Source organism: Chionomys nivalis, chromosome 25, assembly GCF_950005125.1.
Source record: "Chionomys nivalis chromosome 25, mChiNiv1.1, whole genome shotgun sequence".
In the NCBI taxonomy this organism is placed as follows: Eukaryota; Metazoa; Chordata; class Mammalia; order Rodentia; family Cricetidae; genus Chionomys; species Chionomys nivalis.
Window position 1 is genome coordinate 28,719,964 of NC_080110.1, and position 26,809 is coordinate 28,746,772.

Sequence of the window (26,809 nt, forward strand, 5' to 3'; positions counted from 1 at the left end):
CACCAAGGCCAGCTGGTCTGGGACTGAATAAGCATGGGTTGATTCTGGACTCTCTGAGCATGGCGGACAATGAAGGCAGATGAGAAGCCAAGGACAATGGCACTAGGTTTCGATCCTAATACATGAACTGGCTTTGTGAGAGCTTAGCCTGTTTAGACGCTCACCTTCCTGGACGTAGATAGAAGACCTTCGTCTTCCCGCAGGGCAGAGAATTTGGACTGCTCTTCAGTATCGAGAGGGAGGGGGAATGGTGTGGGGGGAGGAGGAGTGGGGATGGGGGAGGGGAGTGGGGGGAGGGGGCAATATTTGGGAGGAGGGGAGGGAAATGGGAAACGGGGAGCAGGTGGAAAGTTTAATTAAAAAAGAATAAAAAAAAAAAATCCATTCCCAGGCTGGAGAGATGGGTGGAAGAACCCCAGTTCAGTTCTGTCTTAGTGTTCTACGAAGAGACACCATGACCACACAACTCTTACAAAGGAAAACATTTAATTGGGGGCTTACTTGAGTCTGTTATCATGGTGGGATACAGGGCTGGAGAAGGAGCTGAGATCCTTACGTCTTCACTGGCAGACAACAGGTGACTGGTCTGTTGCACTGGGTGTGGCTTGAGACTGAGATCCCAAAGCCTACCTCCACAGTGATATACTGCTCCAGCAGGGTCACACCTCCTAATAGTGCCATTCCCTTTGGGGGTCACTGTCTTTCAAACCATCACAAGTTTCTGGTACCCACATCCAGCAGTTCACAACTGCCCATGACTCATGACTCCAGCTCCCAAGGACCCAGTGCCCTCATTTGGCCTCTTGGGTACCTATGTGTACACACACATCTGGTACACTTACACAGGTATGCATATAATGAAATAATTTTTTAAAGATTCTTGCCGGGTGGTAGTGACACACACCTTTAATCCCAGCACACAGGAGGCAGAGGCAGGTGGATCTCTGAGTTTGAGGCCAGCCTGGTCTACAAAAGCTAGTTCCAGGACAGGCACCAAAGCTACAGAGAAACCTTGTCTCAAAAAACCAAAACAAACAAACAAAAAAGATTCTCGATGTTGTTTGGTTGACTTTGTTACTTTGTTTTCTGTTGTTGTTTTCTAAGGTAGAGTTTCACTAGCTTGTCCAGGACAGCCTCAAATTCAAGTTGTTCTTATCCCTCATGAGGAGCTGAACCAACAGGGCGCACCCTACGGCCAGCAAGATGAAGCTTCTTGAGGTAACATTGCTTTTGTGTTTATTGGGGAAGGTCGGAAGAAAAGAGAAGTCTCTCTTTCTAAAATGATATTTATTGGGTCAGGCTTGGTGGTATACCCACGCTTTCCCCTTCCTCTTATGGTAATTCTCTGCCTTTAAACTCAGCTCAGATGATTTTAACTCTAACTCTTAAAGTTCTTCCAAAAACACAGAGAAGGCTGGAGAGCTCCGAGTGACATGTTACATCAAGATCAGCAACTTTTAATCCTACATGCTTAATGTGAGACATAAATCAAGAATGTCTGTCATCTTGAGAGCAGCGCATCCCAACTCTCTCTAGCTGCAGGAATGGGCTCAACCATGTGTCCTGGGAGCAGTCATGAAAAGAAAAGGAGGGAACCCAGGGCCTTCTGAAGACACTGAGCACGCCCATGCACTTAGACGCTGGGACAGAGGCTGGGACCCACCTCCTGCAGAAAGCCGAAGTGGGGAGTGAGTGCAGGCTGCCCCGTGGAGTTCATTTACTCTTGTTTCCTAGGAAACGGTTCCCAGAAGAGATTACATCTCCAGAGACCAGCTGTAGACACAGATGAACCTGGGGCAGGACTGGACCGCACAGAGTCCATCCAATACTGCTGCCTAAGATTCCTGGCCATTGGCCTAGGGAAGGGTATTTTCAATGCGAGCAGAGCAGCTTCTATGCCTCCAACTGTGTCCGTCTCCAGGAGAGGCGCCTGGCTTTCAGTCCTCATCATCATCCTCAATTTGAAACCGTTTCTTCTTGTGGATTACTGGAGTTCCCAGCTTTGCTGCTATGGAAACGACAGGTGAGACAGAGAAAACATCAGAGTGTAAAAGGATAAGGCGACAGCAGAGTCTTCAGAAGGATGGCGGGTCCAATCAGAGCCCTACCTGGCCCCTGCCCCTCGTCGTCTTCATCACTGTCCAGCAGCTCTCGCTTCCTGGGCACTATTTTCCGTTCTTCCTCCCCAGGGGTCTCTTCCTCTGAAGTGGCTGTAAGACACAGAACTAAGGTACGAGGTCGGCATCACCCCCAAACTCCTTCCCAGCCCTCACACCCACATGAGCGGAACCAAGAGGTGAGCAGTGACACTCTACCTTCTGGGGACACCAGGCCTGCTTTCTTCTTCCGGGCTGACAAGAGGACCCTCAGGGCCTTGGCTCGGTGCTCACTGGGACTCTGCTCTCCAGGGACTCCTGGGTGGAGCTCTTGCTCCTCTTCCCTCTCCTCTTTTTCTTGCTGATTCAAAGACGCTGCCATTCTGCGAAGCTGGGTGGAGCTCAGCTTGGCTGGAATCCGCCAGAAGGTTTCCTGCAGGAAGACAGCAGATGAAGTACGCAGAGAGGACCAGCCTCTCTGGCCACTGGATTCTCTAATATTCACTGGATAAAGAGGAATAAATTGAATAAAAAATATAAAATAATAAATATATGGAGAATGATGGAAAGGATCTGTGAACTTGACATCTTTATTTAAAGCATATATCCAATGTCTAGCTCAGGACTCCATCAGGCGCCCGGTAAGCCCAGCTGTTAACAGGAAATGCAGGAAAGGAACGGGGTGAGACCCATGCTCAGAATCCATGGGAGAAGAACATGCTAGAGAGCTGCTGGGCTGGGCACCACAGTAAGTGCGTTTAATTCATGAGTTGGACAGCAGTAAGCCTGCTTCTCTGAGGAAAGGACACTGAGCTGACCCCTACTAGTTGAGGTTCAAGAAGATGTGGGGGTGGTCTGCACGTCTGTGTGTATGGACCTCCTAGTCTGTGTAGCAGGAATCTTCCTTGGAAGATAAACTGGCTATGCATTCGCAGGACGGAAAGCGGCTCAGGATGACGGGAAGCAGGTGTGTGTGTGTGGAATGGCCATGCAAAGACAGCATGCCACCTGGAGGCTGTGACTCACAGAACCACCCAGTGCTCCAGACAGAGAAGGTCCACATGGGAACTAGGGCATGGACTTAGGAAGGAAGGCTAGAGGAAGGAGAGACAGTAAGACCTGACGCAGGAACCCTGGTGAGCAGACAAGATAGCAGGGAAGAGCAGGGTAACAAGGTGTGTTCTCACAGGACCAGGAACCCTGCCCACACCGTGCCAGCTCAATTGGCTAGCCCTGAGTGGGGGGCTGGGTCCCCAGCCTGCTCAGATCATCTTGCTTTGACACTTGCCTGCCCTGAGATGGGGGGCCGCATCCCGAGCTTGCGCAGAAGATGCTGAAACTGTGCGTTCTCCATTGCTTCCTCATTTTCTTCTGTCAGGGGCACCAAAGGGACGCCTTGGGAGCAACCTGGAGCAGAGCCACAGCACGTGGTGAGGATGAAGGCAGGTCTGGCCTTGGCCACAGGAGCCCGAGCAGCCCTGGTCTCCAATGCACTCACCGGCCTCTTCCCGGTCTTCTGCTGCACGAGTCAGGCAGTTCTGGAGCCACAGGAGGGGGGCGGAGAGGCCTGAGTGAAGAAGGGAACTTGCACTTGGTCCCCGCCCGCTCCCAGCCCTCCACCTCTGACGGCTCTCCCAACCGAAGTCCTCACCTTCCCGACACAGGCTCTGGCCAAGGTCTTCAGCAGAGGAAAAAGAGCTCCCCTGAACTGCTTCTGCTTCCAAGCCTTCCTCTTTCTCTTCATCTTCTTCACTCTCCTCCTCCAGCGAGTGCTCTTCTTCCTCCTCAGGATCCTCCTGCCAAGAGTCTTTCAGGGACTCATCTCCATTTGACTGAAATTCATCAGAAACAGAGGGAGGGTCTCAGGGGGACATTAGTGGAGCTTTGTTCCCTCTCCACCCACTGAAGGGACCTGGCCGGAATAGCCCGCAGCAGCAGGAATCCAAGAGTGCTTGGTGGGGCAAGACCCAGGCTGGAGGAGCCAGGCATTGGTGTACACCCTTAATCCCAGCACCCATAGGCAGAGGCAGGAGGATCTCTGTGAGTTCAAGGTCAGCCTGGTCTACAAAATGAGTTCCAAAACAGGCTCCAAAGCTACAGAGAAACCCTGTCTTAAAAATCCAAAAAAGGAAAGGAGAGGGGAGGGGAGAGGAGGGGAAGGGAGGGGAGGGGAGGGGAGAGGAGGGAGGGAGGACGGACGGATGAACAATGGTTACCATGGAAGAGGGCTCCAACTTCTTTCTTCGTTTCTTGTATAGTTGCCGCCGCTCAGACACTAACCCCATGGCCAGCAGTTTATCCACTATTCGAGCCCGAGAACGTTTGGCTGTGATGTTTTTCATGATATGACCAAGAACATCTGTAGAGAGAGAGCGTTTGGATACCCTAGAGCAGCTGGGAAGGACTGAGCAGTGGGAATCAAAGGCCAGCTTAGGTCACTCCAAGGGACACAAATGTGGCAAGGGAGCAGAAGGGCGGGACAAAGCTTCGGTAGGAGTGAGAGGCAGCGGGGAAGAGGGCAGCTTGGCTCTCAGCTCCACAGTCCCTGAGCATCTATCTCCCCCACGCACCGTCAGAATCCCGGAACTCCTCGAAGAGCCGCTGCAGTTCCAGCTCCTGTTCCTCTGTCCACAAGACAATCCGGGTTCCCTTCCTGTTCAGGCAGGTGTCAGCGCCAGGGGAGGCTTCGGGAAAACAGGGTTCCTGACCTCCACTCCCTCCAGAGCAAAGGCCTTACCTTTGGAAGTCCTTGACACTGTTGGCCAGGCCCATCCGCACCAGATGGTGGGTGACCTGCTTGCGTGTTCGAGTTTTCAGATGCGCGAGGATGGTTTCCACCACATCTTGGCCTGTGAAGGAGAAGCAGCGGGGCAGTATGAAGGAGTCTGAGGGCCTAGGCTGCCCTCCTCAGGCTCTCGAGACCTCAAAGCCTCTCACCTTCCACATCCTTATGGGCGAGGTACAGTTCCTGAAGCTGGGCCTCTTCCTCAGCGCCCCACGCAGCGGCTCTTTGGCTGGAAGACAAGAACAGTGAAAAAGGAACAGGTGCACGCAGGCCACTGGTTCATAGAGACAAGTCTGGAGCTCTCCCTCACTGGCCCAGAACAAAGGGTAAAGCAAGGGACGCAAACAGGCAGGAAGCAGAGGCCTTTGCTCTCCTGCATAAAAATTCAAAGACCAAAATCAGGAGATTTCTGATTCTGGAAGTACAGAACCCAACACTCCGAGGACTAAGAGCAGTGAGACCAGAGATAAGGACAAGAGGACAGCCATTTCTGTGACCCGGGGTGGACCTCGACTCTCCTCTCAGCGCTGGGACCACAGCCATGGCTACCACTCACAGCCTGACTCCCTGCACATTTTAAGAAAGCACACGTGGACTCTCTGGGGACCACCCTACTGTCATCAGCAGCCACCTGTAAAGGCTGCTGACAGAGAAGGAAGCTGAAGGTGGCAGACTTAGGTCCAGTCTTGTTCCTGGCCTGGGTAACCTCAGGAACAGCATTCACCTCATGATGGCCGCGCCTCCCCAGCCCCTGCTCACCCACTGTCCAGGGAGCTATATCCCTGAGTCATCTCTCGAACCACCGCAGTGTTCTTCCAGAACAGCAGCTCCACAAAAGCCTTTTGGTTGACTGCAGCCATTGCGAAGAACTTGCCAAGGATGTATTTGGCAAAAGTCACCAGCTCCTGTAAGAAAAAAGAGCTGCGATGGCACCTCAGCCCAAATGAATCTGCAGACCTGGCCCCGTTTCTCTACCCATTCCCAGCTTGCCCTTGCCTTCTCTCTGCCTCTCCTCTTTCCTCTGTGCCGCTCCCTCAACCTGCCTGCTGACCTCTTCACTGTGTGGAGTAAAGGAGTGGAGGCGCCCCCGATGCCTCTTTTTCTCGAGAATCACCCACACCCCACGTGACCACCCTGACAGCCCCTCACTTTGTAGGCTCCAGCAGCCGGGTCACTCAGCAGCCGGTTAAAAAGGCAGAACAACGAGAGCTGGAAAAGCAGGGCTTCCATCCCCAGGTCATGGGCCAGCCGGTGCAGCATCTTGGCGACACAGTGGTTGGTGTGAGCGCTGTTCTGCCGGTAGCTCCGCAGCAGAAGCACGTAGGCTCGCACAATGGCTGAGCATGCAAAGCTGCCCCAAAACACAGAGGGAAGTTATTCAGCGTCGGATAGCCGCAGCTCAGCCTCGCAGGGCCCAACAGTCCTCTCGGGCCGTACCGTTTCAGGTAGTCCAGAAAGTTAAACTCTTTCTCCGACACCTGGACCACCTGCAACTCCTCTTCCTCCTCCTCCTCCTCTTCCTCCTCTGCATCTCCTTCTATCGGCTCCTGCTGCCCTGGACAAAGAGTAAGGGTTACTGGGTTTCTGCCATGCTGGTGCAGGGCACAGCTGGAAGTCACAGGAAGGGGGGAGACTCACTCGGAAGGGGCGCAGTCAGGATTTGTCTCAGCAACTGCATTTCTTCCCCTGGGGAAATGAGTGGCGAGCCAAACACGCTTCCTTCAGGCCACACCTCCCTGGGGACAGACAGACAAGGCTTTGAGCACAGGAAACTGGAGTTGCAGTTAGGACTGGAAGGGAAAGTGTGTCCCTCTGTCAACCAAAGAGAGAACGTGAACTGCTACCTCAGTGATGAGACAGGCTAGGGAATTTTTCTCACAAGGCATACTGCTCTGGGAGAAGACCTGAGTTCAGCTCCCAGCACCCATATGGCAGCTCATAACCATCTGTAACCCCAGAACCAGAGGATCTGAAATCCTTTTCTGGTATCCACAGGCAAACAGGAACAAATGTGTTGCATATACACATACATTCAGGCAAAATGCTCACACACATAAAATAAAATAAACCTAATATACATATCGAGAGAGAAGTGAAAAAGACTACCAAGTGAGGAACACGGTAGTCATGTCTGTAGGTGTACACACAGTAGACGACTCAAGTGAGGAACACGGTAGTCATGTCTGTAGGTGTACACACAGTAGACTACTCAAGTGAGGAACACGGTAGTCATGTCTGTAGGTGTACACACAGTAGCTCTACACAGAAGACACTGAAGGTTAGTCATCAACATGCTACCCACGGCTAACCTTGGCTGGTAGAATTGCATTTATTTCTTCCTCAGTTAACTGTGTTTACTAACACTTCTAAAAACAAAATACTCAGGGAGGAGAGATGGTTCAGCAGTTAATAGCACTGCCTGCTCTTATGAGGACCTGGGTTCAATTCCCGGTATCCACATGGCAGCTCAGAGCTCTCTGTAGTTCCCGTTCCAGGAGATCTGACCCCCATGGCAAAACACCAATGCACATTAAATAAGGCCTCCCCAAGGCTTTCCCATTCCCTCAGAGCCCAGGAAAAAGGGGACACAGGGTTCTTACCGGGCAGACCGCAGGAGGGCCAGGGCTTGTGGGGCCTGGCCAGCCAGAAGGCAGTCTTGGATCCTCACCATGGCATCGACCCGCTGCTCTTCCACTGGAACCTCTGAGGCCGCATCAAAGGGAACAACGGAGTCGACACTGAGCTCAGGATCCTACAGACAGATACCGCCATGGGAGCAGCACTGGAGGAAGCCCAGGCTGTCTACAAGAGTACCGTCCGCACAGAGAATAGGCCTTCTCTAACTACCGACCTGGGCACACCGAAGCAGCTGCTCTTCCAGGGCTGGCCACATGGCCTCCAGCTCCCCAGGACCAGCTGAGACATTACCAGAAGCAACGCCTTGGTCTTGAACCTTCTTTTTCTTTTTTCTCTTTTTCCTTTTGTTCTAAGGGGAAAGAACTGTTTGGTAACAGCAGAAGAGCCACAGAAGTCTCTACCCTTCAGTGTTAGAGAAGCGGAACACAGGCAGAGGACACGGGGAGCAGCAATGGACACCACTTCCTTGTCCTCCAGAAGAAACAAGCAAGCCAAGAGAAAATGTCATCTCTTCAGTGCGTTAGGAGCTATGATGAGGAAGAGCACAAAATGCACAGTTCATTTGCTTGCCAAAAGTGGCAATGTTTTTTTTTCAAGACAGTTTCTCTGTAGCTTTGGAGCCTGCCCTGGAACTCTCTCTGTAAACAAGGCTAGCCTCGAACTAAACTCACAGAGATCCACCTGTCTCTGCCTCCTGAGTGCTGGGATTAAAGGCATGAGCCACCATGCCTTTTTTTTTTCAAAGACCTTATTTATTTATTATATATACAGTGTTCTGTCTGCATGTGTGCCTGCTATCCAGAAGAGGGCACCAGATCTCATTACAGATGGTTGTGAGCCACCAAGTGGTTGCTGGGAATTGAACTCAGGGCCTTTGGAAGAGTAGGCAGGCAGTGCTCTTAAGCACTGAGCCATCTGACCAGGCCGACAATGTCTTTGATTTTGTGTGTTCACGGGGATGCGTGTGTGCTGGCAGAGAGAAACCTGTGGGAGTCAGTTCTCTCTTTTGACATGTGGATCCAGATGACCAAACTCCACCTGACAGGCTTGGTGGCCAGGGCCTTTACCCACTGACTATCTTGTCAGCCCAGGAAGACCTGAAGACGTTTACAGAGCAGAGATTTGCTGTAGAGACAGACACACAACAAGAAAACACCTGCAAAGTGCAGAGGAGGCACAGTATGGCCCAGCGGGTAACAGTGCTTCCAGTCGGAGTCGGCCTGACGGCTACAGACCCGATGCTGGAGGAACAGAACTGATTCCACGTTTGCCTTTGACCTCCACATATGTGCCATGGCACGTGCTCTCCCACACATACACACACACATACACATACACAAATAAATAAATGTAAAAGGCAAAGCATGTAGAAAGAAAGCCTGGAACCTTTCCTTTCTGAAGACCAGGCGTGTGAGTTAACCCCTGAGCTTTGCATTCTGCTCCTGAGAGTCACAGCTGTGAACGGCCCACTGCGCAGGTCACGTGAGAGTCACGGCTGTGAACGGCCCACTGCATGGGTCATGTGAGAGTCACGGCTGTGAACGGCCCACTGCGCAGGTCACGTGAGAGTCACGGCTGTGAACGGCCCACTGCACAGGTCATGTGACAGTCAGGTGGAAACCGGGCCTTTAGTCCCAGCACTCAGGAGGCAGAGGCAGGCAGGTTTCTGTGAGTTTTAGGTCAGGTTGGTCTACACAGTCAGTTCTAGGCCTGCCAGGGCTACATGGTGAGACTGTCTCAATCCCCCACACTCAAACAGGATGGACAGATGGGTGGGAATCCCTGAGGCTTAGCAAAGGCATGAGGAGCATGGGCTCCGGGGGCCAGGAGGCCAGGGCTTGAATATGGACGGCCAGTGAGACAGGCACGAATTGTTTAAGTCTCTCTGTATCTCTCTGAATGCTCTTACGGTGAGTCCAGCACATGAAGCCTTAGGCACAGGAACAACGCAAATGGGCTTTAGCACAGCAGCTACCACACAGACCACACCAAACAGAGGACAAACCACTACAGAGTTGGCAAAGTCTTCTTCATTCTTTTGCCTATCAAGTACAGTTCTAGCAGGATTTTTAAAAAGAGAGATTTAGTTTTATTTTATGTGTCTGAGTGCTCTGTCAGCATGAATGTATGAATGTATGTGCACCTCACGTGTGCAGCACCTGCAGAGGTCCGAAGAGGATATGAGTAACCCCATGAACTAGAGTATAGAGCACGGTGAGCTTCCTTGTGTGTCCAGGAACTGAACCTGGGTCCTCTGCAAGTCCAGACAGTGCTCTTGGCCACTGAGTCATCTTTTCAGCCTTAATTTCTTTAATATTTGTGTGCATGAGTGTTCACTATTGTGTATGTTTTGGTTTTTTTTGCTTTTTTCGAGACAGGGTTTCTCTGTGGTTTTGCAGCCTGTCCTGGAACTAGCTTCTTGTAGACCAGGCTGGTCTCGAACTCACAGAGATCCGCCTGCCTCTGCCTCCCAAGTGCTGGGATTAAAGGCGTGCGCCACCACCGCCCAGCATATGTTTTGTTATCATATGTACACACACAGCATATGTGACTGGTGCCCTGTAGGGTGCTGGGTACCCTGGAACTGAAATCACAAATGGTTGAGCCTGCACATGGCCCTGGGAACCAAGCCTGCGTCTTCTGCAGTGACTGCAAGTGTTCTTAATCGCTGAGCCACATCTGTAGCTCAGTTCTGACACTGTATGATTTATGTTTACTTTATGTTCACTGGTGTTTCGCCTGCATGTATGTCTGTGTGAGCGTGCCAGATGCCCTGGAACTGGAGTTACACACAAGTGTGAGCTGCCATGTGGGTGCTGGGAATTGAACCCGGGTTCTCTGGAAGAGCAGCCAGTGCTCTTAACCACTGAGCCATCTCTCCAGTTCTAGTTCTGACTTTATTTTATTATGTGAGAGAGAGAAAGGGAAAGACAGACAGACATATGGAAGTCAGAGGACACCTTGGAGAAACTGGTTCCCCCCTCCTATCGTGAGTCCGAAGGCTCTAAGGCAGGGCACCAGGCTTGGCAGTAAGTGCCTTCCTTCACCGGCTGAGCAGTCTTACCAGTCCCAGACAAAAACTTTTTAAAAAACAAACGTGTTTAACCAGGCCGAATCTCTGTGCAACTAAGACAGAGATTCACTGGAGATTTTGTTGACTTTCTGTCTTTGGCTTTTCATCCACTAATCAGTTTTGGACACAATTTCAATATGGGAACCTAGAGACTGACATCATTGTTTGTGTGTATTCTAACTGAAATTAATAGAGAGACTGACATCATTGTTTGTGTGTATTCTAACTGAAATTAATAGACTGACATACATTGTGTGTGTTCTAACTGAAATTAATAGAGAGACTGACATCATTGTTTGTGTGTATTCTAACTGAAATTAATAGAGGACCAGCCTGGCCGGGCGATGGTGGTGCATGCCTTTAATTCCAGCACTTGGGAGGCACAGGCAGATCTCTGTCAGTTGGAGGGCCAGGCTGGTCTACAAAGTGAGTTTCAGGATAGTCAGGGCTAAACAGCAAAACCCTGTCTTGAAAACCCCCTCCAAAAAAAAAAAAAAAAAAAGACTAGCCTGACCTACTTGTGTGTGTGTGAACCTGTATGCATGAATGCATGGTTGGCAGAGGTTGGTGTGTCTTTCACTATGCCTTCTACCTTCCTCTTTTGAAATAGGTTAAAGATGAACCTAACGGGCAACTCCACGCAGGCAATACCACGAGCCTTAACGCGAGGAGCCCCATCCTTCACCCTCCCCACAGCTCCTCCCACACCCTGCAGCTGCCCAGTACCTGCACCATCAGGTTCCCACGGTGCCGACAGAAGCGCTCCAACATCTTGAGGAAGAGGTGTGTGGTTTCCACCAGGTCACGAAGGAATGAGCGTGGGTGGTACCTCTCATCGAATTTCCGGAAGAGCGCCAGAAAGAGCTCTCGATACTCCATCATATAGAAGATGTTGTCTAGGAGTGGAGACGAGAAGGAATGAGAGGGACTGGGCAAGGAGAGATGACGCCGGGACGTGGAAGAATGAGACTCCAGTTAAGAAGAGGGAAGGCCTCACTTTTGATGATGCGGCTGCTCTCTCTCACAGCCTCGTCTGGGGACATGTCCATCTCATTCACTGTGGCCAGCAGCTCCTGATAGGCCTTTAGAGCCAGATGCATCCTGACAGAGTGGGGGCAACAGGTAAGACGGAGGCAACTAAGGCTTTGGCAAAGGTAAATGTCAACCCCTCCCCAAGAGTATCTCCAAAATGAGAAGACCCACCGGTCCCTCCACTAGCCTGACCACCTCAATCTTGAAACAGAAAAAAGACTATGCACAATTCTGGTGGTCAGACTCCCAGCAGGCTAACGTATCTGCTGTGATCCCCAATGGCCTTCCCACTGACCGGCGTGCCCAGGACGCGGCATCCTTGCGGTCAGTCAGCATCATCTCGTAGTAGTTGGTGAGGTTCTGCTCCACGAAGTGGAAGGTACGGACACTGAGGGTCTCGGAGACAAAGCCAGGGCGGAAGGAGGCAGTTCGGTTGAAGGCCATAAAGAACGCTAAAGCCCACATGTAGTAGGTCTCATCGTGCTGCTGGGCTCGTTCCCGAAGCAGGTGATCCTAAGAAGGAGACCGCCATGACCTCAGGCCCTCTAACTCCCTCCCAGCTGCTCTTGCCTGAGATGAGGGGTTGGATACTGGACACCAACACAGTGTTTTCCTAGGAGCCACAATTTCCAGTTTCCTCTTGTTCTCCTCAGCTCTGTTCATTTCTCCTCCCTTTCCTCTGAGGAAACTGCTCCAGAGCCTTCTTTTTAGAAAAGATTCATTTTATTTTGTAATTCACACGTCTCTTGTGTGGGTGTGTACAGACTGCCAATGTCCACGGAACCCAGAAGAGGGCATCAGACCTGAAGCCACAGCTCCAGGCAGCATCAAGCAACTCTGCAGGAGCAGCAGTATTCTCTCAGCCAGTGAACCGTCCAGTCCCACCGAGGACTTGTCTTTTCAGTCATGTGAATAATATTCATTCTGTCATCTGTCAGGCCCACTCCCTCCGCAGTCTACACAAGCTAGCCTTCCACGGGCCCCTCTGTCCTCCTTGCCAACCACTGACCACACTGCCCCTCTGCTCTACCCCTAATGGCCTAGACGTCCTTCCGGGCTCTCACCTTGACCGCACCCATGAGTGGGTTGTAACAGTTCTCCAGGAACTCAGAGCAGAAGTCCCTGAGGAAGAGTCTCACGTTGAGGGCAGAGCGGCGATGAACAGACAGCTCCTGGGCCGCCTGGCGACGCTTCGGCACCCTCCGGGGCTGCTTCCCCAGATCTGAACTGTAGTTTTGGAGCTGAGGGTATGGGTTGCACCATTAGAGTAAGTTCTGACTGCCCCACCCCTTGCAGTTCTTTCTACAAGCACCGGCCTGTCTTCTTGGGAGAAATGCCTAGAAGGATGTCTGCCTCTGGTACTGGTGATGACATCAGGGGAGACAACACAGTCAACACCACCTCTACTGTGGTCACCAATCTCTGGGCTGGAGGACACAGCTGTCCTCAGGCCCTGCAACTCCAATGTTTCTGCCCTGTGCTTACGCGTACTCACATTGTGAAGGCCTTTGTGAAAGACGACGTCCCTCTCCCCAATGGACTTCAGCCCCTTGACAATGTAGGAGCCCCCAAATCGAGAGTGCCTTCAAGGAAAAAAATGTTCCAGAATGAATCCTCAATTCCCTCGAAGTGGAGGCTACTCTCTTCTGTCAACAGCTTTGTGAGAGTTTGTTTAAAATATTATTAAGCAGCCCCAGCCTCAAGCTGTCCATGTTGGGTGTTTGCAGCTGTGACCCGGGGCACAGCAGAGCATGCCGCCACCCACCTGTTGCTTCGCTGGAGGGCTCGAGTTCTCTTCTCCGCCATCTCCCGCTGGCGCAGCACCTCCAGTTCCGCCACATCTGTGCTTCGCTCCTGAGCCAAGCGTCCCTGCCCTACTCCCGCTAGCTGTTCAGGGATCTGGATTGGGAACGAGGAAGAAGAATCAGAATCAGGACATGCATTTCTTAAGCCTTAGCTCACTCCTAGTAGGAACGAGAACCACAGATGGACGTACATAACTGTTGACAGGCCTCGGACGTTAGACAGTCTGGGCACCAACTACCTGCCTCCCCATCATTACCAGAGCAACAGGCCAGGTGACAGGAAGCACAGGGACGGAGGGGCGGAGGAGCACGCGGGGCTCACCTGGTCCCGGAACATGAGGGAAACAATCTCCAGCACATGCAGACTCCACTGCTGCTCAGCAGAGGAGCTGGACAGGAAGAGGAGCAAGTCATCCATGCCGCTTAGATGGATGGCCCAGAGAAGCCGGTCATGGATGCTGGCATCGTCATCGATCCTCTGAGTCGGTGGAGAGGGAGGAAGGACACACTCAGCTCCATGACTGCCCCCAAAGTCCCCAACGCGGAAGACAGAAAAACAGAAGGAGAGTTCACCCTAAACAGTACAAGAACTCAGATGCCCCAAGACCCCCACCTTCTCCTGCTCAAGGTCAGCTGGGACATGGAGAATATTTCTGACCAAAAGCAGGATCCGTTCAATCAGCAAGTTGTCTTCTTCCTGCCGATTCTCCCAGTCCTGGGCAAAAAGAGAAAAAAAAAAAAAAATGGCACACACAGACACATAACCATACACTAATAACTAAATCAATTTTTATTTTTATTTATTTATTTTTAATTATTTTATTGGTGTTTTAGCTTGTATGTATATCTGTGTTAGGGTGCTGGATCCTGGAGTTACAGACAGTTGTAAGCTGCCATATGGGTGCTGGGAATTGAACCCGTGTTCTCTAGAAGAGCAATCAGTGCTCTTAACCACTGAGCCATATCGCCAGCCCTAACTAAATCAATTTTTAAAAAACAAAAAGAAAAGCCAGGAATGGTGGCACATGTCTTTAACCCCAGCACTCAGGAGGCAGAGGCAGGGGAAGGATCTCTGAGTTTCAGACCAGCCAGGGCTACAAAGTGAGACTGTCTCAAAACAAACAAACAAACAAACAAATAGTAAATAAATATAATAAAATAAAACAAGAAGAGAGTGAACCAAGCCCGGAGGTACAGGTCTGTAATCCCAGCTTCTCAGGAGACTGGGGCAAAATGACTGCAAGTTCAAAGCCTGCCCAGGTTACAGAGTGAGTTCAAGATTATCCTGGGCAGTATAGCGAAACCTCACCTCAAAAACGAGAAAGAAAAGAAGCTAGGGATCTATTTCAGTGGTAGATTCAATCCCCAGGACTATGGGGCAGGGGGCAGAGGATGGGAGTACACGGCTATAATCCCAGCACACAGGAGGAAGAGGTAGGAGGACCATGAGTTCAAAACCAGCTTCAGCTACATAGCGAAGTAGTGAACTGAAGTGTGAAGCCAGCCTGGGCTACAGGAGACTCAATCTCAACAGGCAGGGGGTGGGGCTGGTGAAACAGCTCAGCAGTTAAGAGCAGTGGCTGCTCTCGCAGAGGACCAGCAGTCAGCTCCCAGCACCCACACAGCAGTTCCCAACCATCCACAGCTATGGGTCCCGGGGCTCCCACACCCTTCTGACCTCTGAGGGCACCCAACACATGATACACATACATACATGCCAGCAAAAAACGCATACATATAAAATAAACTTTAAAAGAAAAAAGAGTAAGGAAGCAAAGAAAGTGGGATGTGTGTGTGTGTGTGTGTGTGTGTGCATGCGCGTGTGCGCGCAGCAGTCCCCAGGCGCCTAGAAACTCCAGAGCGGACTACCGTATCACTAAGGGCTGAGGACCTTCCCCGGCATAGCGCCTTCCTCTGCCTGGGGAGGTGAAGGCATCCTCTCCTGTGGGAGGCGGAGGGCGGAGACTCACTCACCAGCTGCAGCAGCTCATACAGGGTTTCACTGAGGACTCCAAAAGCCTTCTCATTGGCAAAGGCCTGTTGAACAAGGAACAGCTGCGTGGTAGTGCCCATCTTCCCCTTCATTCCCCTCCAAACTCGGACCTAGCGCCTCTGGAGAAAGGCTCCTCACCTCTTTGTAGGCCTGCAGGTAAGTTAGAACCTGCAGGAAATGGTGCCGCACACTGGGGTCCTTAGGCACGCTGCCAAAACAGAGCAAGGCTGGCTGAGTCAAATTCACCATCAGCCTGGGAGACAATGAAGGAAGAAGGAATTAGGTCTCCTTGCCAACAGATGTTGCACTTGGCAGAAGTCAAAAGGCCAAGGAAGGAACCTGATAACAGCATCGAAGAGAGGCTTGTCGCCGCGGTGCTGGGTGAGGATGGGGAGGAGGTCGCTCTGCAGGATCTGTGCGGCCCCCAGCTGCTGGCGCACGTCTCTCGTCTCGTCCTCATGCCTCAAGTACCGGATCAGATCCTTCACACTCTCTTCAGAGAGAATAAAACACCCGCCTGTGACCCCAGGTCACAGGAGCTGCCCCCGCCCATTCGTACACAGCCTGAGGAATTCACCAGACCTCAGTGTCATTTCCACCTGACTCCTCAGGTGAGCGCTTACCTAAGCAATCTGGCTCCTTGTGATAGGTGTCCCCTTCCAAGTACCCAAGGGCACTACACGTGGCGAGAAGTTCACAGTTCATCACGGACAAGTTCAGACACCAGAGGCCCAACTATCAGGAGATGAAATGGTGAGGCCTGTGGTGACAGGGGAGAGGGCAGGGGCCCTGTGTGGTGAGAACGGACAGGCGAGGGCTCAACACTCAAGAATATTCTGGGTTTCACTTTTGTCAGAACTAAAAGTGATGCTCCCAGGCCAAAGAAAAACTATTTTTTAATCTTTTTTCCCCTTTTTGGTTTTTTTGAGACAGGATTTCTCTGTGTAATTCTGGCTGTACTGGAAGTCTCTCTGTAGACCAGGCTGGCCTCGAAGTCATAGAGATCCACCTGCCTCTGCCTCCCAAGTGCTGGGATTAAAGTTGTGCGCCATCATCGCCTGGCAGGAAAGTAAATTTTTTACTAATCAATTGTGGTGCTTGGAATCAAACTCAGGGAGGCCCCTGTGCATGGCAGGCGAGGCTTCTTTGTACTAAAAACTAAAGAAATTCCAGTGTATGAATTAAGACCTGGCCCACACTAGAGCCAGATCCTGAAACCAAAGAGACATGCTTCAGAGTTAAGACCACCCAGCAGGAAAAAAGGAGGACTGGCTCTGAAACCTTCACCTCGGAGAGCTCTGCTCTTGGGAGGGGTCAGACTGAACCTTCGTCTTCTACAGGTCTTCCTCATGTGGCCCTGGTCCGTATGTACCACAGGAGTTAAGAGCCCTAGCTGTGGACTGGCGAGATGGCTCAGCAGGTAAGGGTGCTTGCCACCAAGGCTGAGAACCTGAGTGTTTATCCAGAGCCCCACAAGGTAGGAGAGACTGACGCCTGCAAGTTGTCTTCTGACCTCCACATGTCCCCTCCCTCCAACCACACACTGATTGTAAGATTTGTGTATGTAGGGGGTGGAGTCCACAGGGATATATATGTGCTCGTCTGTGTATGTGTGTGGAGGCCAGGGGTTAACCTCAGGTATTGTTCCTCAGGAGCCTCCAGCTCATCATTTTGAGACAAGGCCTATCACTGGGATTGGGGGCTTGCTGATCTGGCAAGGATGGCCAGTCAGAGAGCCCTAGGGATCCTCCTGTCTCTGCCTCCTCAGCGCCGAAATTACAACCTCTAGCACTAAGCCTGGCTTTTAACGTGGTGTTGAGGCTTGAATGCGCTTGTACGACACTTCCATCAGCTGAGCTCCCTCCAGCCCCCTGGGAAAGATACCTCATAGGATCTCCTCGGCTTCTGAGGCCCTGAGACCTGTAAGAAAGTTCCTCATCCGGCCCAGCAGAAGTCAGCTCTAGCAGACCAGAAAGTAAAGGCAGCAAGCGGGGACAATCAACCCAAACCCCTCCACGGCCCCAGCTGCAGCACTTTCCCCTCAAGAAGCATGTCCTCATTCATCCAGGACCCTGCACCCTCTCTAGGTAACCATGTGGGCACAACTCAGACAGTAATACCCCAGATGCACAAAGCGCCCTCTACTCTTTACCCACTCCTGGGGGAGATCAGGAATCTTCATCAGTCACCATCTTCTACAGAATGCACTGAACTCAGTAGCTTTCACGCGGGGGAGAACATTAAAGACTGCAGGATGCAACCATGCACTAAAACACTGTGAGGTCAGAAGACGGCGTCAGAACCGTGGCTCACCGCACGCTGCAGCCTGCCCACCCTCTACCAAATCAGTCTCGGTTTGGGCCTCTGAAAAAGAAAGGGTACTGTCACAGTCATGGAGCGGTCTGCTCAGATTTCTCTTCAAGGAAGTTTGTGCTGGGACTGGAGAGATGGCTCCATGGTTAAGAACACTGGCTGCTCTTCCAGAGCACCCAGGTTTCAATTCCCAGTTCCCACATGGCAGCTCACAGGAGAGCCAAGTGTCTCTACAGACAACTGCATAAACTCATGTAATTAAAAGTAAAATCTTTGGAGCCAGGTGGTGGTGGCGCACGCCTTTAATCCCAGCACTCGGGAGGCAGAGGCGGATGGATCTCTATGAGTTCGAGGCCAGCCTGGACTACAAGAGCTGGTTCCAGGGTTCTAGGACAGCTAGGACTGTCACACAGAGAAACCCTATCTCGACCCCCCCCCAAAGATATTACCCAGCATGATTCAAGTTCATGCTGGGGACACAGCTCAGTTGTAAAGCCATCTCCTCTCCCAGGGCCACAGGCAGACTTGTACCTCATGGCATTTACATTTTGTGTACATAGTAAAGCAGGTTGTTTAATACGGCTGATCCCCCTCACTAGCTTTAGAGTCTGTGAGGACAAGGGCTGTTTCTAATCATGGTGGATTTTTCAGGGTGTGGTTACAGACTTCCAGGGAGTGGAGCCTGGGCAGTGTTCTGATAATGCTACTGGGTGCTCAGGGGACGGAGTTCAGCTGGCTGCCGAGGACACAGGAAGCCCTGGGTTCCACTCCTGTCGCTGCTTACACTGGGAGTAGGGGTGCATCTGTAACCCCAGCACCTGAGAGCCTTGGGCAGGTGGATCGCAGGGCAGAGACCAGTGTGGGCAACTCAGGGGGTCTCTCCCTTTAACTAAGGCAGGGGAGTTAGGATGTAGTGTCAAGGCTTGGTGTGCGCGGGCCTTTGGTTTAGCTCTCACTGTGGGAAGATGAGAAAGGAAAGGAAAAGTTCTCAGATGCCTCTGATTCAACTCAGCTGGCAGCTGTACTAACGTCAACTCTGACCCAGCAATAACATACGTGCGTGCTTGATAAATGCCTTTCGTTTCCTAGACCAAAGCAGACAAGTCTCGGTAGTGGGGTGGGGGTCAAGGCTGGAAATCTGGAGGCATCAGGACTTATGGCAGGGAGCACAGTGAGGATTTAGGGAGGACTCCCTGTCACTCTGTCACCGTAACTGCAGAACGAGTCCTCATCCTTGTGCACACTCTGATCTCGTGCACACTCTCATCTCTGTGCACACTGTATCATTAGGAGCTCAGCACACTTTGTTAGGGTCATTGCTGAAAGACAAAGGTATGGTAAACTTCAGGAACACAGAGAGAGTAAGAGGCTAGCCTGGTCTGCACAGAGAATTCAGGCCAGCCAGGACTGTCCTTTATTTACATGTCGACTTGCAGGACTCTGTTCTCTCCTACCACTTGGGCTCCGGGGATTGCACCCAGTTCTTCAGGCACAGCAAGCTGAGCCATCTCGTCTGATACAGAGACCCTGTCTTTTAAAAAAGTAGGGCTGGGGAGAGTGACCAGCTTAGAAGGCTGGATAACTGGAATTGCTGGATCTTAGGGAAGCCACACTTACTCCTCAAAGACATGTTCACCTGAGAGAAGTGGCGAGAACTTTCCAGGAAAGGCAGAAAAAAAAAAATCGAAAAGCAGGCAACACATCCTTTCCCTGAGGTTAGGAGTCAATGGGATGGGTAAAATGGAGTTTCAAATTAAATGTAAAACGACGAGCATGTATTTGTTTTGGTCCCCAAAAGAAGGTTCTAAGCCGGGCAGTGATGGCGCTCGTGCCTTTAATCCCAACACTCGGGAGGCAGAGACGTACGGATTTCTGTGTGCTCGAGGTCAGCCTGGTCTACAAGAGCTAGTTCCAGGCCGGCTCCAAAGCCACAGAGAAACCCGGTCTCGAAAAACCAAAATAATAAATAAGGTTCTAGTGACAGCATCAAAGACAAAGAAATGGCACTCCCGGAAAGAAGCTTAATTCATGGCTCTTATTCCAGCTGATATCCCCAACATAGAGGTCGTATCCTCCTACCAAATCGGGGGTGGGGGGGGTGAAGAGAATTAAACCCAGTCTATAAAAACCCTAAAGTCAACTCCTGACGGCCACCGAGCCGATGAGTCCTCGGGTCAGGACTGGATGGCGAGCTGCAAGGTGGCAATCCCCGGGAGCCTCCTGCTCTGCTTCAGGAACTCTTGGGCTCACAGCCCCATGCCCAGCCGAGGTCCAAGGCTTGCATAGAGACGCGGACCCGCGGCTAGGGCTCTGCAAGTCCGCCAAGGAGCAGCGTCAGAACGCGCGTGCGCGCCGGGAGCCCCGCCCCGCCCCCCGCCTTTAAACCGTGCGGCAGGAATCGCGGCCTCGGCGACATGGTCGCACATAGCCCCGCAGCTTCGGAGCTGCCCGAGTCGGTCCTGGGTCCTCTCGATACACTCACCTGCTCTCTATGAGTTCCCCGGAGCCTCGGACAGCCGGAGGCCCTGAGGTGCGGGGCCGCAGCCTTTCCCGCCACTCGGCTGGGAGCGGCCGGTCTGCGCCTGCGCGGGGGCGGGGCGGGGCGAGCCGGGCAGATCCACTTGACTCCAGGAGAGGGGTAATTGGTGATGAAATAAGAAGGTAAACCAAGAAGGATTGTTTTATCTGAGTCCGACATCTGCACTAAATTAAAAACCAAAACGCGATGGATTTTCTACTGAATTATAATATGAATCCAGGTCGAATTAAAGTAGAATTTACAGACATTCTTCCCCTTCCAGCCTGATGGACTATTCCAAAGTCTTAAATAGCTAGTTAGGAAAGTTGTGTTTTATTTGGAAGTGGAGAGTTGTGTTTTATTCGCTAGAGTTAGGGTTGTCTGTTTTGCTATAGGCATACGTTTTAAAGCTTGCGAAGTATATACAGGAGACTCAGAATAGGAAGATCTGCAATAAATATTCATTGTTCGGTTCAGGGTCACCTGCGCCCCTGCTGAGACGTTGCTATTTTACCAACAATACAAGATAGGGCTCAAAAAATCATCTCCGTAATTAAGCATTGCTAGAGGAGACCGCTGTCTGGGGCGCGGGGAGGGAGAAAGGGAAAGACATACAAAGAGGAAAGACGGCGGAGCTAGTGAGGAGAGCACGAAGACGCCATCTGCAAATTTCGGTTTGTTCTGAATGATCTCCATCTTACCCCCCTCAAAAGTAAATTTGCTTCAGACACCAGATTTCCTGTTTTAGCCTCAGTCATCAATTCTGGCGCTTCAGTACATTTGCAAAGAGCTTTTTAAACCACTCCATTTTTCTAGACTCTAGGCTTACCCAAGCCCTGTATCAGTTGGAAGGTCACTGGTCTAAGGCCTCTGAATGAACACTTGACCCAGCCAGTGGTTGTAGAGAGGTTTATGCAGCTCTACAGGACAACTCAAGCCCATGTTTCCTTTTCTCAGAGCTCCCTCCGCCCCGGTCTCTGGGGCAAGTATCCCTGAAATAAGTAGGCTATATTCTCCCATAAAATCCCTCAAAACTTTCAGGTACACTTGCCCAGTGATCTGGAAAGAAAATCTCCAATTCTCCTCCCATCCACTTCCCTGAATCCACCCTCCCAATCCCTGGAATGCCTTGCCTTCCCCTTCCGGTCCGTCTGCTTCCTGAGAGGAGTGACCCCCTCCTCTGATCCTTCAAACTTCCGTACACTTGACTGGAAGCAGGGAAGCAGGGGAAAGGCCAGAAACTTAAGGTCTCGGATTCTCCGTGCTCACCAAACTGGGCTGGGGGAGGGACATAACATGCTGACACCTCTTTTCCCTTCCCTAGCTTTTGTGTTCCCAAACTCAGACACTGCCACACGCACCCACATTCATATGAACAGTCACACACACACACACACACACACACACACACACACGGCGAAGGTGGTTGGGGTGGGGAGGAAGGGAGTTTGCACCAACTAGATCGTGAATGCAACTTGAAAGATTTCACACAGCAAAAGAAAAAGAATTAAAAACACACATAAGTTAAAAAATAAAGAAGTACATGCCCCTCCCCACAGTCTCTTTCTTCACCCGAGGGCTGGGTTGGCCCCTCCTTGAAACCCAGATCCTCTCTCTAACAGGATCATTCACAGGGCCTGAGTCTTCAGTTCCACCGGCTCCCCGGTACCCTCGGGCTGTCCATTGGAGTCACCGGGTCTGGCTCCTTTGAGGATAGACAGTCTCTCAGACACACTCTTGAGCCGGGGGAAGAGGAGAAAGTCATAGAGGAGGCTGCCCAGGCCACCTCCGATGATCGGGCCCACCCAGTAGACCTGGGGAAAGAAAGAAGACATGCTCAGGCTTTGGGGGCTCTTGGGAAAACCAGACTTCCTGCAAGTGTCCCTCACAATGGGCGTTGTCCATGTGGAAATAAACACAGGGTCTTGTGGCTGCTGTAGTGGGGCCTCTGCGAGGTGAACATGTGGTCTAGCACTGGACAACCATTCTGGACTCCATGGGGCTGGAGAGATGGCTCAGTGGCTGGTTAAGAGCATTTGCTGCGGCCGGGCGGTGGTGGCGCACGCCTTTAATCCCAGCACTTGGGAGGCAGAGACAGGCGGATCTCTGTGAGTTCGAGACCAGCCTGGTCTAGAAGAGCTAGTTCCAGGACAGGAACCAAAAGCTACGGAGAAACCCTGTCTCGAAAATTAGAAAAAAAAAAAAAAAAAAAAAAAAAAGAGCACTTGCTGCTCTTGTACGGACCCAGGACCCGTGATCAAGTCCCAGCCCCCACATGGTAGCTCCCAACCATCTGTAACTCCAGTTCCCAGGGAGCTGAATACTCCTTTTGGCCTCCAGGGGGCACCAGGCAGGCATGGAACACACAGACATACATGCAGAATACCTATATACATTAAAAAAAAAATAAAATATAGCTTGGCATGGTGGTGCTCACCCTTAGCTAAAGAGCAAAGGCTCCTGGGTATCTGGGAGTTCAAGGACAGACTAATCTACAAAGTGAGTTCCCGGCAGTCAAGGTTACCTAGTGAGACCTGCTCACAAACTACAACAACAACTAAATAAATAAATAAATAATGCTATTTTTAGAACTATCTAGACTCTACTGTGCATCAAAACCTGTTGTTTCTTCTCAATCATTAACCATTTCCTTTCTTTCTTTTTTTTTTTTTTTTTCTGTTTTTCTAAGAGACTGAGTTTCTCTGTATAACAGCCCTGGCTGTCCTGGAACTTGTTTTGTAAACCAGGCTGGCCTCAAACTCACAGAGATCCCCTGCCTCTGTCTCTCGAGTGCTGGAATTAAAGGTGTGCACCACCACCACCTGGCCATTTTCTTATTCCTCTGTTTTACCTATACCTCCTTATCACACATTATTCTATTTGTTGTTATTTTGAACTAGTTTATATATTTCTTAGAAAAAATTGTAAATGTGGTAAAATGCCCTTTATGACATAAAATTTACCTTATCAAATATTGTCTGTTTATTGGTTTTTTTGTTTGTTTGTTTTTGCTTTTGTTGTTTGCCTAATACAGGATCGCATTGACCTCAAGGTGACCTCAAACTGGCCTGTGGAGCTGAAAATGACCATGAACCATGAACTCCTAATCCTCTGGTCCCCCCCAAGAATGACCAGCAGGCACCACTGTCCAAGTTTATCCAGTGATGGGGAGTGAACTCGGCTTTGTTCTTGCCAGGCAGATAATGTAACAACTGCGCCACATCCCCAGAACTGTTTTCTGTTTGGTTGGGTGGCTGGTTTTGAGTTTTGTTTGTTTGTTTGTTTGTTTTGTTTTTTTGAGACGGGGTTTCTCTGTGGCTTTGGAGCCTGTCCAGGAACTCACTCTGTAGACCAGGCTGACTTTGAACTCACAGAGGTCCGCTTGCCTCTGCCTCCTGAGTGCTGGGATGTCAGGGTGCACACCAGACTCTGCAGAATTGCTTGTTTTTGAGTCAGGGTCTCACTCTGTAACCCAAACTGGTGTCAACATCCATGTGTAACCCAGCCTTGTCTGAAACTCGAGCAGTTCTCCTGAGTTGTCCTACTAAGTGCTCTGATCAGCACAAGCTAATTCCTGTTTATTTACATTTTTAAGTGTGTGGCTCCACGGTGTTAAATATATTCACATTGTCGTGTAACTCACTTCCAGAATTTTTTGAGTTTGTAAAAATAAAACTATATAGCCATTAAACTGCCTGACTCCACCCCAGCCTCTGACAGCCACCCTTCTATCCCTGTTTCTAGCAATTTGTGTTTCTTTTTTCTTCATTTCTTTCCTCTTTCTCCCCTTGCTCCCTTCCTCCACCCCTTCTCCTCCTTTGGGTGTCCTGTAGCACAGGCTGGCCCTGAACTGCTGTGTTGCCTAGGATGACCCTCTTGCATCCACCTCCCGCGTGCTGGAAATGCAGCATTGTTCTCCATATTGGCTTATTGAGTGAATGTGGGTATTCTGCCTGGGGTAAGTAGAATTATATAAGAATTATCTTTTAGTGACAGGCTATTTCACTTAGCATAATGTCCCTGAGGTTTATCTTATAGCTTATCAGAACTTCCACAGGCCACGTTTGACTTTTCCACTTCTCTAGCAAGGGGAATTAGGGCTGCTTCTACCCTTGGCTGTTGTAGCTAATGCTGCTGTGGAAACGGCTGTACGCCTCGGCAGATTCTTTTGAGCTGTTTCCATATGCCCAAATCATCAAAAGCATTACACTATTTATTGAAGATTACTCCATGCCAGAATCTGTGCTAGCTGCTTCACAGATAACTGTCAATCCATTTGTTTTATATAATTCTCTATGGCTGATAAACAGAGGCAAAGAATGAGTTATTCGTCAGAATCACGTACGAGACCAGTGCAGTCGAACTGAGGTGCTACTGGGCCTGCGGGCATACATTCTGGTTTCTGGAACCCGGAGTTTTTGTCTTAGATGTAGCTGGCGAAACAGTAGCCTCTAGTTCTTGAATCCGGCGGATACTCAGTTAAAAAGCCCCACTGACAAGAGAAGACCAGTACGGCGAGAGCCTCCTGTCTGTCTGTTTCAGAAAGGAGGTCTCACTGTGCCGTCCATGCTAGCTCCAACTTCCTGGGCTCAAATACTCCTGCTTCAGCCTCCCAAGTGCTGGAACTGCAGGCATGCATCACCACACCCAGCTTAGAGTATTTCTTTTTGGCACAATAATGCAACGCGCACTTGCAAGCGTGCCAAGGTCCCTGACAGCCTCCTTAGCTGCGTGCTGGCAGAGCAGCCAACACATCCTGACGGAATGCAGCCTGCAGTCCGGCCCGCCAAAAGTGCTCTGTGTTCTTACCCTGAACTCTTACTTACCCAGTGGTTGCTGAAGTTCCGGGTGAGGATGGCAGGAGCAAAGGAGCGGGCAGGATTCATCCCTGCACCAGTGTAATACATCTGCAAGAGACACAGCTGGAGCTAAGACAGCATCCCAGCCTCCCAGTTTCTCTCCCTACAGCCCACATGGGGCAGGACCAGCTTCATAACTCTCCACAGTAGGTAGTGGCACTGGAATTCCATCTGGGGAAGGACTTATGGACCCAGAACAACCTAGTTCTACCCATGATGTGTGCATTTCCACCCTGGAGTCAAGAAAGATTCGACATAGTAGTTAAAGGAAATCGATCTCTTGTGCCAACTGATAATGAAAAGGTGGAGAATACTCATGATTAAAGGCAGAGTGGGGAAGAGAGAACCCTTACAGGTTGCTAACGCTTCGGGGACCCTAGAATCCTTGAGTAAGACGTTTTCTACCTCTCTTGCTTACCCCAAAGAGGTGCCCCAGGGTGAGGGAGAAGCCAACAGCCAAGGCCACAGAGCCCATGCGGCCATTCCGCCTCTCGTCATACGTAGCAAAGATGCAGAGCACGAACTGGAGCGTCAGGAAGATCTCCACGGTGGTGGCCTGGCCCACACTTACCCCAGCGTGCAGCTGACCAAGGGGAGAAAGGAGGCAACTGTTAGCCCTGCCCTGCTACGGGCACCTCAGTCCCCTCCTACAGCTCAGCTCCCGGGGACAGGAAGGCTATGTGTTTCTACCTTAGATTTTCCTAACAGTGCTGCTCTGTTGCTGTGTGGAAATGACTGACTTACGTGACAGGGACACTGAGGCACTCTAAGTCTCCTTAAGAACCTGGACGGAGAGCTGGGGATGCAACTCACTTGGCATGACTTGCCCAGCAGTACCACATAAAATGGATGTGTTTGGGCATGCTTGTAATCTTAGCACTTTGGAGGGTAGAGGCAGGAGGATTCTCTTTGGCTACTTAGGAAGGCCAGGACTAGCTCTCCCGGCTCACAGCAACAACAAAAGAACCTAATAGAGTTGAAATGAAAGCTAAAATATGAACTCAGATTCTTTTGGGGGGGCAGATGTTCGAGACAGGGTTTCTCTGCAGCTTTGGAGCCTGTTCTAAAACTCATTCTGTAGACCAGGCTGGCCTCGAACTCACAGAGATCCGCCTGACTGCCTCCCAAGTGCTGGGATTAAGGGCGTCTGCCACTACCGCCCGGTTTGAACTCAACTTTCTTGGCCTCTATACTTTCCTTTCCCCTCCTAGGCACTCATTGCTCCTACACACACACACACACACACACACGTCTATGTACACACATAAGCAAACATGTAAGGGCAACCATCCAGACACCGTGATCCCGCCCCACCCCCACCCCTTAGCCACCCCTTACCGTGTTGAGTGCTAGGTTTCCTCGGACAGCTGGCGGGGTGACGCTGTACAGCACAGCTGCTCCAGCCACAGCTCCCAGAAGCTGAGCTGCCACATAGCCGAAGGCACGGAGCAAGGACATCTGGGAGCCCACAAGGAAGGCAAATGTGACCGCAGGATTGACATGGGCTCCGCTGATGTGACCCACAGTCTGCACCAATGTAGCCAGGGCCAGGCCAAAGGCCAAAGCCACTTGCAGGACATGTATGGGTCCAGGGGCCCAACGCAGGGAGGCTCCCAGCCCAAAGAAGACATAGAAGAGGGTGGCAAAGAACTCAGCAAATATAGCCCTCCAAAAGGAGGCAGACCGAAGTTCCCACAT

At 51.0% G+C, this 26,809-nt stretch overlaps 2 protein-coding genes across 6 annotated transcripts; both read right to left on the reverse strand.

The window, feature by feature from the left end:
• Positions 1-569: 569 nt before the first annotated feature.
• Positions 570-20,296, reverse strand: Timeless (timeless circadian regulator). Of its 5 annotated transcripts, none has more exons than XM_057758178.1 (29): positions 20,217-20,296; positions 16,045-16,181; positions 15,761-15,914; positions 15,560-15,674; positions 15,403-15,465; positions 14,042-14,143; positions 13,751-13,906; positions 13,389-13,522; positions 13,119-13,206; positions 12,688-12,864; positions 11,919-12,136; positions 11,589-11,692; positions 11,318-11,487; positions 7,733-7,867; positions 7,482-7,633; positions 6,520-6,617; positions 6,319-6,436; positions 6,031-6,232; positions 5,641-5,786; positions 5,034-5,110; positions 4,834-4,945; positions 4,667-4,749; positions 4,313-4,455; positions 3,748-3,928; positions 3,595-3,663; positions 3,385-3,503; positions 2,316-2,529; positions 2,109-2,210; positions 570-2,008 (listed from the first exon to the last, which is right to left on the reverse strand). In XM_057758178.1, the coding sequence occupies exons 2-29, from the start codon at positions 16,124-16,126 to the stop codon at positions 1,938-1,940; spliced, it is 3,585 nt and encodes a 1,194-aa protein (XP_057614161.1). In that variant the 5' UTR covers positions 16,127-16,181; positions 20,217-20,296; the 3' UTR covers positions 570-1,937. The 5 variants fall into 5 exon arrangements, 4 of the variants coding, with proteins under 4 accessions (XP_057614161.1, XP_057614160.1, XP_057614159.1 ...); XM_057758177.1 differs by having other exon boundaries at positions 570-2,005; positions 2,109-2,225; XM_057758176.1 differs by having other exon boundaries at positions 2,109-2,225.
• A 1,584-nt stretch (positions 20,297-21,880) lies between these two features.
• On the reverse strand, positions 21,881-26,809 carry Mip (major intrinsic protein of lens fiber). The gene is made up of 4 exons (XM_057758163.1): positions 26,450-26,809; positions 25,530-25,694; positions 25,079-25,159; positions 21,881-22,066 (listed from the first exon to the last, which is right to left on the reverse strand). The coding sequence occupies exons 1-4, from the start codon at positions 26,807-26,809 to the stop codon at positions 21,881-21,883; spliced, it is 792 nt and encodes a 263-aa protein (XP_057614146.1).